Source organism: Rhamphochromis longiceps, linkage group LG14 (assembly GCF_057381845.1).
Source record: "Rhamphochromis longiceps isolate RC_006_pf linkage group LG14, R_longiceps_female_GT1.1, whole genome shotgun sequence".
Lineage (NCBI taxonomy): Eukaryota > Metazoa > Chordata > Actinopteri > Cichliformes > Cichlidae > Rhamphochromis > Rhamphochromis longiceps.
The window spans coordinates 38,024,644-38,039,782 of NC_140570.1; the positions used below are offsets into that span (position 1 = coordinate 38,024,644).

The 15,139-nt window shown below is 40.8% G+C and overlaps 1 protein-coding gene across 8 annotated transcripts in view; it reads right to left on the minus strand.

The window, feature by feature from the left end:
* Positions 1-15,139, minus strand: part of slc8a2b (solute carrier family 8 member 2b) — a 206,255-nt gene that overhangs the window by 45,998 nt on the left and 145,118 nt on the right. For 7 of the 8 annotated variants that reach the window (XM_085429459.1, XM_085429456.1, XM_085429460.1 and 4 more), the window contains one exon: positions 7,793-8,303. The exons of the other annotated variant lie outside the window; for it this stretch is intronic. In XM_085429459.1, the coding sequence (XP_085285585.1) occupies positions 7,793-8,179 (387 nt within the window). In that variant the 5' untranslated portion in view covers positions 8,180-8,303. The remainder of the gene's footprint in view (positions 1-7,792; positions 8,304-15,139) is intronic. 8 annotated transcript variants of the gene reach the window in all.

Below are 15,139 nucleotides of genomic sequence, written 5' to 3' on the forward strand. Positions count from 1 at the left end.
TTCCATGGTGATCTGTATGAGCCTCTGGACAGTAAAAAGTCACTGTTCTCACATGCTGGGGCTGCAGATAATGCAGTGGGGCTGTATCCCAATTCAGGCTCTGCAGCCTTAAAGGCCGCATTTTAAGGCCGATTACGTCACAGCGACGCGACGAAGGCTGTCCCAATTCGCAGGCTGCTCGAAATGCGGCCCTCAAATGCGTCCTTCATTTCCCTGAATTTTAAGGATGTGGCGGCGTAGACTTCGTGGCCCAACATATCCCAGAATGCATAGCGCGGCGGTGGGTGTGGATAATTTTGCCGAAAAAAAACGGCGGAAGAGTAAACTTTTAAAAGTAAGTACTTAATATTATGTCACTTCTTTATGTGCAAATGTTTAATAACGAAGAACATTAAAATATTACTGTCGGCAAAGTTATGTGACATTAGTGACGTTTGTACTAACTTGGTTTTAAAGCCTTTACTTTAAAATATACACCGTTCAATAGCTGAGCTTAATCTTACAGAGAATGATCAAAGCTCATGTAGAAACAAACAAACAAATGAACAAAAGATTTTCTCCTTCATTTCTGTCAAACAAAGCTGAAAAGTTTCCAGCTGTTAGTATCATGGTTGCTAGGCAACCTGGGCAGCACGAAGGAGGCTAAACCGTCCCATTTCACAAGCCTCACACTTCCGGCCTTAGCGGTCTTTGAGTACGCGGCCCTTGTGGACCGTTAAGGCTGCGTACTTTAAGGCTGCAGACCCTGAATTGGGATACAGCCTGGGTAGTACCGTTACCTCACAACGACAGTGGTCCTTTCAGTTTGCATCCCAACTTAGATGAAGGGGGACAATTTTTCTTCTTGTTAACAAGAAGAAGTTCAATATCTCTACCTGCTGAGAATTTGCAGTGAGAACAAATCTTCCATGTTCTCATCCAGTCCTGTGTTTTAAAAACGACCTTCCCATTCCACTAAACAGCATTTTTAATTACATCTCAGGAAAGCAGTTTTGCAGTTTTAATACCTTACATTTAACAAGATAGGCAGTGTCATCCAGCCAAGTAGAGTTTGACTTCCAGCTACTCACTCACTTATTTTCAGATTAGATTTTCTTTCAAATGTAATTTTCATACTCCGTGTTGTTGTGTTGTAGGCACCAAAACTATCAAGTTTTCATTGAGGGAAAGGTTTGGATTCAAATACAAATGTTCATAATGTTAACCACATTAGAGGCTTGAGCTCCATTTTCTGCAGCATAAGCCTGAAAACATTAACAGAACTAAAAAAAATAAAATAAAAAACTAAAAGTCAAATATTTTCACAGTTTAAACATTTGGATCCGTGAACATGACTTACACTATTTTTCATTAACTTCTCCCAAAACGGTTAAGTTAACAAAAAAAAAGTTTAAAACTCAGTTAAAAACCTGAAGGTTGAAAATGTGCTTCCTATCTAAAGTCAACATTTATTACTGGCTTTGAAAGGGAATTTTTATATATGCAGCCAGCAAGTTTGCTTTTACTCCCGTTCCTCATTTCTTTCTTGATCACGCGTACAGTCTATGACCACAAAGAAAGAAAATAAACAGAAAAGCCACGTTGATAATAAAGGTGTCTGTTGAAAAAAGAATCCACGAAAAAAACAAAACACATTTCCCTCTAAATCAGAATTCAGTTTATGTGAGTGGGAATGTAATTTTTCTGAGTCGTGGCTCTCTTGTCGTATTTATCTACATAGAGACAAAGAGACAGATTTATCTCTCTGCTTCTGCTGTATTCATCACCATTAGCAGTTTATTCGCTGACATAGTCGTTACTACATTTACTCTGTTTCCTTTGCATTCATAAATCCTCATAACAGGAGCTCACACAGGAAGTGAAGTGTAGAACAGCGGTCCCCAACCTTTTTTGCGCCACGGACCGGTTTATGCCCGACAATATTTTCACAGACCGGCCTTTAAGGTGTCGCGGATAAATACAACTAAATAAAACTAGTACCGGTACTGAAAAGTTATTCATAACACACGTGAAAAGACCCAGGAAAACCGAGTTAACGATAAAAACGATAACAAAATAACGCTGAAAACCGATAAAAACCCTGAAAACCATACATTTCACAGCTGAGCCTCAACTCTCGCGGCCCAGTACCAAACGACTCACGGACCGGTACCGGTCCGAGGTCCGGGGGTTGGGGACCGCTGGTGTACAACATGTAGGGTCAGCACTCCCACATACTCCTGCAGTGTACAGACACACCAGCACACAGACTGACCGGAGCCCTGACCGGTAGATGGTGCAGAGGTGGTGCTGTGCCTGCCACGGTGATGGATTGTGGGGTACACACTCAGATATCCGTGTACACTGACCATGAAGGGGATGGATGAGCTAATGTTTCCTGTGGCTTCTACCACCATGCCTATTACTTTGTTGTCTTTCCCGTTATAGAGCCCCTTATCTGACAGATTTCTCATTACATTCAATCTCAGTGTAATTCCTCTGGATCCCTGTATATGTATCTGTTAGGCTCAGGGAATGACCTGAATGGAGTTGGACAGCTCCTGTGGAAAGATGAGTTGCGGTCAAGAGGCTCCACTAAAAATGATTTACTAAGCTGTCACCGGAACCAAATTAACCTGGACTGCATTTGACCGTGTGACTGGTACTTTAAACTAGATGGTGGTTGTTTGCCTCCACAGCTGTTTTCAGGCTGGATGCCTGCTTAAATTTTCCAGAGTAAATAAATGCACTTGCTTATTTTCAAAAGTAATTAGTTACTTAGTTACTTTTTAAAAACACGATTTACAACATGAATAGGTAATAAAGCGATAGATCTTTTAGCCCAATTCTACTTTTTTTGCATAATCCATCATATAAAATGTAATCAAATGGAAAAGTCTCTTTCTAAAACTTGTTTTGTTAGTTTTAATCTTTTAACTTTATGCATCAAGCAAACATTAAATGATATGCAACATTCTCTGACTGGAAGACATTTGTTGAACATTTAAACCTATTTTCTGCACATTCCAGCACATAAAATAAAATAGTTGTTTGTGTTTACACTCACTCTTTCTAATAGATGTGAGTAAACCACAGCAGAAAATAAATAAAAGCAAAGACTCAGCGGTCCTGTTGCTCTATTTTCACCTGTTTAGAAGGAGTGGGGCAGGCGGAGGTTTACCCTGGTGCAGGTGTGTTGTAGCGGTCAGTGGAAGGATCTGGGAGTTTCACATTCCCGTGGCAGCGTACTGTCGGTGCTTGCTCAGAAGTTTAGGGGGTTTTTCGCTGTAAAAAGAAGTTTTCTTCCCACGCACAGCGGACTAAATGTTTTTGTCACTTTTTATGGAATCAAACTCAAAGTAAGGTCAGTACTTCCACGCTTTAAACGCTGCACGCTCATACTCTCTCCCGCACTCGATATATTATTCATTGTTGATCTGCACACAGCTGTTGCCACGAACATCGCACTCGCTTACGTCACTGTCATGAGACACTCGTCAAAAAATCACGGTTTTAGTAACGCAGTAACACAGCGTGCTTACGGGGAAGTAACAGTAATCTAATTACCTTTTTTGCAGTAGTAATCCCTTACTTTACTGGTTACTTGAAAAAAGTAATCGGATTACAGTAATGCGTTACTTGTAACGCGTTATTGCCCATCTCTGCTGAGGAGCATAGCTATCCATGGTTGTTTCAATGAATAACTTTTAATAAATGTTTCCAAGTGTTTAACACTTCTGCAGTGGCAAGCACAAAGACTGTTAATATATGCTTTCAACATCTTAATGCGATATGCTGTGGTGGTTACTTGTGGATATGGTTTCTAGTGCTTGTGTGGCAGAGAAAAGTGTAAAGGTGTAAAAGGAGTCAGACTCCTGCATTAAAATGCAAAAACAGGTCTCAACTAAAGTCCAAAATAAACAACCTCTACAAAGTAAAGACATGCAAAAAAAAAATTGAAACAAACATAAATCCAGAGACACAAGAGGCCTAGCAGAACACAGGAGGTCACTGGGAAATAACTCTGAGCTTGCCACGCAGAAAATGCACAAAAGGCAAAGAGAAGGTAAGACTATAAATACACCGGGAACGGATTGGGGAATGAGAAACAGGATGGGGACCAGACGCAGGTGAAACTGTGTCCAAATCTGGAGGCTGCATGTTTCGAAGGACGTGGCCTACATAGGGCACACCTTCACAGGCCACAAAAACTTCAGAAACCGGAAGTGTAGCCTATCAGCGCTGCCTCTGTTGCCTAGCAACCATGAAACTGGCAGCTAGAGAGGTGTTGGAGAGAGATGGAGGACAAAATCCCTAATGCCATGTAACTTGTATGAAGCCAAATTCAATGTTATAGAGCGATATACATTTAAATGCAGTGACTGCTTCCCTCAGACTGTCAGTCTGACCTCCAAATGCAACCTTCAAAGGATGCAGCCCCTGAATTTGGAAACACTTAATCAGCCAGTCAAGGGAAGACAAGAAAATAAAATTATCACATGACATGAAAGAAAATTAAGCTTCAAAGCAAAACATGGTGGAACCAGAAGAACCAGAAAGAACATCCGAGAACAAAGTTATAAACACACAGATGAAGGAAGAGAAACACTGACATCAATAACAAACCCAAAATATAAGAAATAATAATAATAAACAAGGAACTGATAACTGAACATGTGAAATCGAACTTAAATGATAAAACTAAAGTATAGTATTAGCAGAATGGTAAAGTCATCACAGCCAAAACCCCCCAAAAAACAAAACAAAAGTTCAAAACTTTAACCTCAAAATGACACGTGGTCACTATTCATGTTCAGGGATGTTTGGAAAATATAAATAAAATAATAATAAAGCCTGTAAGAGTGCGGTGTATGGGGCACAGAAATGTGACAAAATCTTTTAACTAACATTAAGTCTTAACTTTCTGAATGAAGTAAGCAATCTATAATAACAAAATCTGGGTTGATTCATTATAAAATGTAAATTAATCAAAATCATGTAACATACCCTCTTTAAGTGCTGCACACTCAAAATAAAGAAGCTAACTCCTGTTTCTTATTGACCTCTAAGCCTCTGGTAATAAAGGTATTCTTGCCCTACTTGCCTCTCTCTGCAGAATACAAGCAGTCATTGGCCATCTGTCTATATGCAGCTTACATGATAGAAGTGAGGAGACCGACTCTTTCCTGCTGCTGCAACCGGAGAAATGAAATGTGTGGGTGGAGTGTAATTGCATCTCCAAGGAGTTGAGCTAACACTGATGTTATAAGTCCTGTCAGACAACTCCAGCACTGAGCAACATTTTACTCTGAATGTGTAAAATTACTCCTTGGGAGCTGAAATAAACTCAGAAATGTTCTGTACTCAAACTTTAATACTTTGTTTTTTTGCTGTTCTACCCACAACAGAAAAGGAATCATATGGAGAGTATCGTGTAAGACAAAATCTTATACTCTGTAGATGTTAGCATCTTTTTTTTAAAACCAGAAAACAGCTTTGATACTGGGAACAGCGTCTCAATGTCCTCGTTTCTCACTCCAGCTGACCTTCATGTCTCCTCATCCTCCTTTCAAACTGGACCTCAGGGTCCACTGAAGCCTCAAAACTCAGGCGCAATCGTCTTTTGTTAAAAAACACTGCATACACTGCATAACCTCAAGACCCGATCCATTAAAAGCCACCTGGGACACAAACACACACACCCTGTGAGCTGTACTCCTGCAAAAACATCACGACAACTTTGACAAATAACAACTCTGCCTGCTGACTCTGAAAACAGCTGAGGGTCATTTGCACTGTTACAGTTTGCAGTGGAAATGGAGAGAGGAGGGGAATCTATGAAATTGCCATTAAAGGAACTGCTTTACAGGAAGGAGACGACTGAATGATGAAGCGCACAAATTCACTTCACAGGTTCCAGCAAATCATTTATGGCTTCATTGAAGACGGGAACACAACTTTATTAATGCATTAACATGAAGTAGGTCTATTTTGAAGTGTTTGGTGCACGGTCAGCAAACAGTCTGCACTATAGCTGAGTGAAAACACTCGACAGGTGGAAGCTTTATCTTTCCTTTCCTTTTGGATAAAGCTTGTAGTAAGAGCTGGATCAGGTGACGCTGAACCATCCTTATAGACTCAGGCTGCTGGGGGGCTTCTCATCATGCACAGAGCACTCCTCCTTCACTCCCCTCTTTTCACTTTTCCACCACCACATGTCATTACATTTAACTTTCCTCTCTCCTGTAGTTTGCATTTTTCCTGTTTGTTGCTCATGTTCTCTCTTTCTTTCCTTTTTTATTCTCCTTTTTTTCCTCAGGGAGGGGCAGCCATCTGCAGATACTGGCCCCTGTGAGCAGCACTCGGAAACAGTGCTGCTCACAGGGGATAGTCTGTTGGTTTTCTCTAATAATGGCGTTTTTAACCTTACAAAGCACATTGGAACACCTATTGTAAATACATTCTGTGAAAATGAAGGTTAATCAAAAAAACTTTTCCATCAAAGATGTATGAACAGCAATTTTCACTGCAGTTTCATGAAATGGTCCCAAATTATTCTGGCACACAGTCTGATGGTAGAGCATCGTGGTCGGTGTAATAGTTCATGTTCATGGACATAAGTCATGTACCTCCAGGCTAAAAGAGCAACAAAGGCCAAATTAGGAAGTGGAAGATCATAACTTTCTGATACACTACCGTTTGAATCCCACACCTTGCTTCAGATTACTTGCAGCTCCATAGTGTAGTGGTTCACACATTTGCCTAACAACCAGAGGTTCCCCAGGAGAAGACACAAATCCTTTGGGGGTTGCATCAGGAAGGACATCCGGTGTAAAATCGTCCAAATCAAATACACAAAGCTATCCGCTGTGGGGACAGCCTCGTTAATTTCTTTGTTATTACGACTCAAAATAAATAAAGGGAAGGCCGCTTGTAACTTGGATTGATCGATATCTTTGTGCACTTTTTTTAAAACTACAAATTGTAGGTTCAGCTGTTGTTGATGTTCAGCTTCACTTGCTGCTAAAGCATTCTTACTACATTAATGAATATTTCATGGTTCTGTTTAAAGTATGTTCACCTGGTAACTGAAAACTGATTTATTAGGTTGCCTGTCGTGTAAAGACACACGACGCCAGCATTACTTTTAAACCTGCGCTGAGCGACACAAAGAAAATGAGGGCAATCCTGTGTTTGTAAAGAAACAGATCATATTCATCACTATTTCCTGATTGACCATGAGACTGCACTGATGTGAAAGGTGTGCTTGAGTTTTGATTCCATGTTTCTGGGTAGTACATCCTTTTTCCAGATCTCTGTGGTGGTCACCTGACAAAAGTTTAAATAACTCGTAGAGTAATTTGGCCTGGAAGATGGTCGACACCCTGCTAGATTTGTACAATCTATGAGTTTGTAATTCCTACATCATTGGTTCCAAAATGGTGTGCTGAGGCAAATCCAGGTATGCTGACATTTATGACCACCGTGTGTTTTGTTTTTGGAGCATACCACAACTTATCCTCACTGCAGTCTATCTGTAACCTGAAGAAATAAAAGATGAAAAACTAGCAGCTCTCAAAGTTGAGAAGTTTGCAAAAACGACCCGTCTGAAAGCTTCAGCGGTGAGGTCAACAGGCCTTGGAAGCTAAACATCCCCCCTCATGCAAACTGAGATCCAAACAAAAACCATTTATATCAACTATACCACCCGTGGATTGAGTGCATTTGCCTGACTCAAGGTATATGTCATGTTCAAGCTTGTAAGATGTAATTTTTGCTTTTATAAATAGTTAAATGACTTTTGTCATCCTACCTGAGATGTGATGACCTCTATGGATGCCATGAAGCGGTCAGCAATGATGGACACTCCCAGGAACATGTACATGAGTGACAGGAAGTAGACCACAGCTCTGGCCACCTGGTAACCGACTCCAGGGTTTTCGGGGTACCAGACAGGTAACAGGATGCCCGGCTTGCACACGGTCACCTCATCACACTTATCCCCAATGCTGGGTGATGTACTATTATCATTAGATAAGGAAGGTAGGACGGAGGAGGAGGGAAATATGGAGGGCAAGGCTGTTCTTGGGTCAGGGTTCATGCTGGGGTCACTGCGCTGGGACTCTGGCTGGCAGGGTGGCAGTGGAAGGAGGAAGAGGAAGAAGAGGAGGAAGGGGGCAGGAGAGGCGGAGAGAGACATCACGACGTTTGATTCCCACGAGAAGCAGGAAAGACGAGGCAGAAGATGATGGGAATAGGCAGAGGAAGAAGAAGACGGGAACGGGAGATGCTGGGTACAGCCGAGGGTGCTGCGACTAGCTCACCTGCAGAGGGGGGAGAGAGAACGAGAAGGAAAATCAGGATTAGTTCATGAATAAAGAGAAGAAAAGGCTTTAAAAGCTGTACCGAAGACCAAACAAAGAGTGCATTTGAAGCTTATGCAACATTAAGCAAACACTAAAAGAAGTGTCTTCTATGCTGTCAGACACTTTTTAATGAAAACACTGAGGGAAGAATAGAAAGGAGAGAAGAGTTCTGGCTACGCTAGGTTTTAAAAATCACACAAACTTTTTACAGTTGCATCTGTGGTTTTACCAAAGTTACACAAATTTACACCCTTCCCAGCAAAATGTGTCAGTGTTGGTGTGAAGCCAGTTCTGTGGTGGAGCCTTGAGAGCCAGCCAACATTTCGACAGGTTTCAGAAACGATTCTTACACAGCTTTTGTAGGAAAAGGTGTGAAACCCTTCAGAGGATAATAACACAGAGGTCGTCATCTGTATGATCTCTACACCTTCAATGCAATAGTGAAATTCTCACTGCAGCCCCTCCCATAGTCACCACCCGTCTTTGATATTATAAAGGTATGGAACCACTAAGCACTGATCTATACATGCATCCACCCACCCAAAGGAATTAATGAGCATAGATACAATATTCATTAACTGGCACTCCATTGGTGGAAACTGGGTACCACTCAATATCCACACTGCTGTCTAGTTCCAGCAAGAAAATGCAGCTCAGAGAATAATGATGATGCAGTTATATCTGGCTCTGTAATCTTACTGTTTCAGCCCAGCAGCGCTGTGATAGACTTACAACCTTTCCAGGGTGTACCTCAACTCTCCACATCACAGCTGACGTAGGCTCTATTTCCCCGCGACCTTAAACTGGATTATCAGTTAAGAAAATGAATGGATGGATGTTTTAACTAAGAAGTTTACAACATGTTCCTCATTACACACTCAGTGGCAGCAATAGCAGTTGCTTTCCAAAATTTATTTCATCAAATTAAAATTCCAGCCCTGCACTTGGCTTGCTCTGCACCCAAGAAATACTTTTTTGAATATTTGTAGATAGATATACGTCAGTATATCGATTTCTTTCTCTTTTTAAAGAGTTTCACCAGAAACAGTTTTGCCTTATTTATACGATGATGAAGTCATCACCCTTTAGATGATGACTTCACTGACCCTTATCTTTTGAGGAAAATGTCAAATTTGTCACAAAATCACACCTCTTGACTTTAGCTTTCATTTTTCATTTTCACCGTGCTGCATCTCTCACCCATGCGTTCGTTGCCTTCTCCCTGTAATGGCATTTAATCTAGAATGCCTAGCAAAGTCCTGGATAGGCGACAGGATTTCCAAAACTCGACTGCCAGGCTTTGCTGGCAGGACATAATGCCTACTCTCAGCCACCTACACTAGTGTATTAAATAAGATTCTCCTCCTAAAAAGTCCCTTCACAGTGTTCATTGCAGTATTCATTCCCCCTCTGATACAGGAGAGCTGTTCATCCCCTCTCTACATTGCTGATCCTGTGGCACAGAGCTGTTTGTGATGGGGCTTCGGTGCTTTGGAGTTCTCTCCCGCTCCTCATTCAAGGAATAGAAACTCCAGAGCAATTTAGGAAAATCAACCTTTTCACACTGGCTTTTGTTCCCACTCAAAGTAACCTTACTTTGTTGTCCCCTTGATATTATTTTGCAGTGCGTTTTATGTATGATGTTTTTGACCTTGCATTCATACTGTAGCTCTTGTTTTTCATATGAAAGCAGAAAATAACTGGATTGTGAATTATGTAAAGATTTCCCCGTAAATATAGACAAAGGAAGTTGTAAGTGAACGCTGGCAGGTATAAAAGGGTGGATTCACTCTTGAATGAAACATTGAGGTGAGTCAACAGAACACAGAAAAATAATTATTTTATCTCTATATTATCAAGGCTCAATAGAAAAAGCTGGAGCAGAAGGCTAAGTGGAAGAAAGGATGACAAATGCAGACAGAAAAGAATGAATAATGGATGAATATAGTAGTGTGTGACTTTTAGTTCGGTTTAGTGTTACCTCGTGTCGCATAAACGTCTTAAAAGCAGCATTTTCTCTATTGTTTACCTTGAACTTCAGATGGAAAGAAAAACAAGTGAGGCAGAAACCCGGAGCAGGGGTGAGAACAAACGGAAAAAGGACAAACAAATGCAAAAAACTCTGAGCGAAAACATGAGAGACAGAAGAAGAGAGGGATGGGAGGAAGAGAGTCAAAAGATAGAAAGACGGTACAAAGAAGCCGAGACAGCAGGGAGGACGAGTCGCCATGATGGCCTCCAGAAAAAGAGGCTTGTTTTTGTTTGAGTCATGCAAACCCAGAACTGCTCACCAAATGTCTTTCTGCTCTTTCCCTTTTAATTTGAGACACCAACACACTAACAATGCTAACGCTTGTCTGAGGTAAGTTTGTGTGTGCGTGAGCATGCAACGTCACTTCTGCCAACTTGTGAAATTTAGACCTCAGCGTGAAACCAAAGGATGGACAGATGGACCGAACAGTGTTTCCTGCAGTTTGTGCAGCAGTGCCTAATCTTCCACCTCGCTCTCCCTCTCACGCTTCATCTCTCTCCATCCGTCCATTAGTGAGGAGGGAAGCACCTGCTAACACCTTCTGTTTTACAACATTACACACCTAATCTGCTCTCATATTAATTTGGTTGATGAAAATATGAAAATTATGCTCATATAAAAAAAAAAGATAACTTCTATAATCCTGCTGTTTATCTTTCTTTTGGTTTTTTTTGGAGAACACAGGTTTAGTTATTCCATCAGAAGCAGGACTTCTGAAGCCATCAGATCACTGAAAAAGACGACCAGAGCTCTTTTTAGGCCAGGATCCAGTTTTACATTTACACAACAGCAAAGAAAGAATCACACTTCCCAGCAGTCACACACACAAAGGTCAGCCAATTCAAATATTAGATGCCACCTTTACAAACATCATGCACGATTAGTTAGACGATTAGATTCTGTGTGGTTTCAGCTTGTGTTTGTATAAGAAGACATGTTTAGTCTCCATATTTGCTCCTGTGTATCTACTGCAGCCTGAGCCCAACAGGACAAAAGCAAAAGTGTGTCAAAAACTGCTGTTCTGTCTGCAGTCGCTCGCGTAGCTGGTACACACAAGTTGTCCTTTGGCGGCATCATGCTGCACCAAAGTTTTTAAGCCATGAATCATCAGTCTGATTGCTGTAAACATATAAATACTTTGGTAGCACAGCTCCATAATGCTGCATGATGGATGCACTGGCACGGCTGTGTGAAAGAAGCAGCCGTTGATTAGTAGGTTCGTTTCTATGCACCAGCACTCATGAGGTGCTTTGTATTTACGAGCCATTCAGAGGGCAGAATCTGAAGCTGATTCATGTGTGCACACTTCCACAAGGACTGCGGTTCATAAAGGAAACACTGGCTGCGAGTAAGGTTTTATAAACCAGATTACAGTATGGATCCTACATATTGTTTTATAAACGAGGCTGAAGGACTGCAGAACACAAAATCAGGCTGTCAGGATAAAATGTGCTTTCCATTGTCTGCCTAGGAAAGTGTGCTTGTTCTCAAAAGAAAACAAAATAAATTTATATGAGTAGCTCCAGGCTGTCCTGTTGGACTGTTTCATATTAGACTTCAGTTATCAGCTGAGAAGCTTAACAGAGGCTGCTGCGAACCGGCTCTTAAGAAATATAACCGAAACTAAAAAGTGATTTTAGTGAAGATTTTTAGAAAAGAATACGGCACTTTTGATGTAAAGTCTGTAAAGACTAATATTTAATGATCATGGTAATAACAAAGTTTGTATGAATAATATTTACAGTCATTAATGGGTTAATTTTCTGGATTCCAGATGCATCTGGACGGTCTCATTTTGCCTGACTTTAAAACATGAGAAATCAACAGTCAGCTGATATTATACTTTATGTTAATAATGTTATACTTTATGTTAATAGAAGATCTGACTAGAAGACATGTGTACGTGTATGTGGAAAACATCAGGCTGAACACTTCCAAACCTCGGTGCAGTTTTTGCTGTCGGACAGAAATCACTGCTGACTAGAGACTTTCAAAAGTGATAAAAATGACTGACTTACTTTGATTATGGTGTTGACTAAACTGCTCATAAGACACAAACATTTCCAGGATGTCTGACCAGAAATAAATGTAGAAAATTAGACGTTGAGGCTCATGAGAATCATTTTGTTGTTGGGTTGAAACATTTAGATTCAGAAAGAGCCATAACCCAGCCCCTGTAACCCGGTGACTAAAACACAGGTAAGAGAGAGGAAGGAGAGACTGAGGATTAAAATGTGCTCTGATGTATGCATGCCTTTCAGTATAATGAACACTTTAACATAAATATTACTGCTGAGGTTATTTTTTTACTGAGCCTTTCACAAATATGAGCAGAAATTAGTTTTTTATTGTGCATATCAACCATAAAACCACTCAGTGCATTTCTAAAGACAATTCTGTGTTTTTAAATGTGCTTATGTGGGTAAACTAATGATAATAATTACACTGAGGTATTTCATTAATCAGCTTATGCGAGCACCTCCAGATTGAAATGCTTAACAGACTCCAGTGTGATTCAGCAGAATTAGATTAGCTTCAGTATCTTTTGACTGACTCACCTAGACTGCTGCAGCATTTACTCCCCGCTTAAAAATGCAATTTGAAGGAGTTTAAAGAAGAAAATGATCTACAGAAGATTTTATGGTTTATTGTAAAAACACAAATGAGCAACGTCTACAGAATAAGCCAAAACACCAAAGAGCATGCTTTATGAGTCAGTATTTATGCACAGACAGATGGGTTGTTTAGTGAAAAGTTGATAATATAAAGATGGATGAAGGTCATTTATTGAGAACTGGAAAAAGTGAGAGATGGGTGGGAAAAGAGAAGGATGTACCCATGAATAAAAGAAAGAAGAGAAGAGTTGTGTGAAACCCAAATGGGAAATTAGAGATAAAAAAAAATGGGGCCAGCAGGAAAGGAGGAGTTAAAGACAGGAGATGAAGAGAGATCAAAGAGGGAGGGAAAGAGTGAGGAGGATGGATTTAAAGGAGGAATGAAGAAGCAAAAATTAACAGACTGATGCGAAGTACAGATGAGGAGTGACAGAGGGGCGAATCAGAGATAAAAAGCCAATAAGTTGAGGAAGGAAGAGTACAACATGAGTGATGGGAGGTGCATAAGGACAGCGGGTAGTGAATAAACAGAGGAAGGAATCAGTAGTAGTGGTATCACAGTAATACCCAGGACTCTTTGGTAAACAATCAAACACATCATGCATCTCTTTGTATATCTAAAACGGTACTCCATTTGTGTCCATTTGAGCAATTATTTGGTGACACAAAGGATTTTGGGTATGCAGCCAATGCAGACATGTTGCTAACAGCAACACAACAATACTATGTAGCTTGGTGTTGATGATGCTGTGAAGAGGTAGAGTTTTAAAAAAGCAGCATGAAAAGCACAGAACCTGGCTGTAGCAGACACATTTAACTTCAAGAAGTCTACTCTGACGATTGTCTTCTCTGCAGGAGTTAAACTAAAAAGCTGAACACAGCACAGACATGAACAGAGTAGCTCACAAACTGGTTCTCTATGACGCTCCCCTCTGCTGAGAGTAAACAGCTACATAGGAACCTGTAGGGACCTCAGGAACAACCTCATGAATGACACGTTTCCTCTCAGGATTACTTATTTTGCATGTGGTCACCACCATGGTCTCTGTTAGGCTCTTCCTGCGTGGACAGCCCTCTACAAAGGGAATGCTGGGGAATGATCAAAGATGAGGAAACCACAGGTGGAGGGTAGGAAAAAGAGGAATAAAGATATGAGAGGTAATAAAACACCAAATAAAAATAATGCTCAGGAGGAAGGGAGGCAGAGGGAGGAGAGGATGAAAAATAAAGATGCAAGACTGATGTGAGTTCAGGTCCTCAACATGTATATGGTTTGTAATCAGAGTACAGTTGGTAATCTTCTACTCATGAAATAGCCATTTACAACAAATGATGATTAACCATGATTGCTGGGGTGCACAGCAGTCCACATGTTTGACCCCAATGTGTGCAACATGAAAAACAATGTGGAAACCGCAGAAACAACCAGAATCTGATCTCACAGACATGAATGACAGGCTGCTTATTATTATTATTAAATATGTTACTTTAGATTAAATGATCAGAAAAAGAGCTCAGCGCTGGGTCTCACCATTAATTAGCTTTCTGTTGTGTTGCCACTAAATGATTTCTTTGAATATGTTCATTAGAGTGACAACAGTCATGTGACCAAAATGTGACCAATCATTAAATGAAACCACTGGTAATAGAAGTGAGAAACCCAACACATAAGAAGAGGAAGAGGAAAAGTAAAATCTTTCCCAAAATTCACAACTTTAATCATTGTAAAGTGGTCGTACAGAGCGAAACCAAACCCAGGCAGCAAAAGGCAAAGCCAAAAAACAGCCCGAAAAGGGAAAGTAAATCAATTGAAAGCAACACATAATAATAATGGATTGCATTTATATAGCACTTTTCAGGACCTCTCAAAGCACTTTACAATACCACTATTCATTCACTCTCACATTCACACAGTGGTGGAGGCAGCTGCCCTGGGGCAGACTGACAGAAGCGAGGCTGCCATATTGCGCTATCGGCCCCTCTGGCCATCACCAGCAGGCGGTAGGTGAAGTGTCTTGCCCAAGGACACAACGACCGAGACTGTCCGAGCCGGGGCTCGAACCGGCAACCTTCCAATTACAAGATGAACTGACAACTCTTGAGCCACGATCGCCCTGGAAGACAATCTGGTAACTGACAAGAGAGAA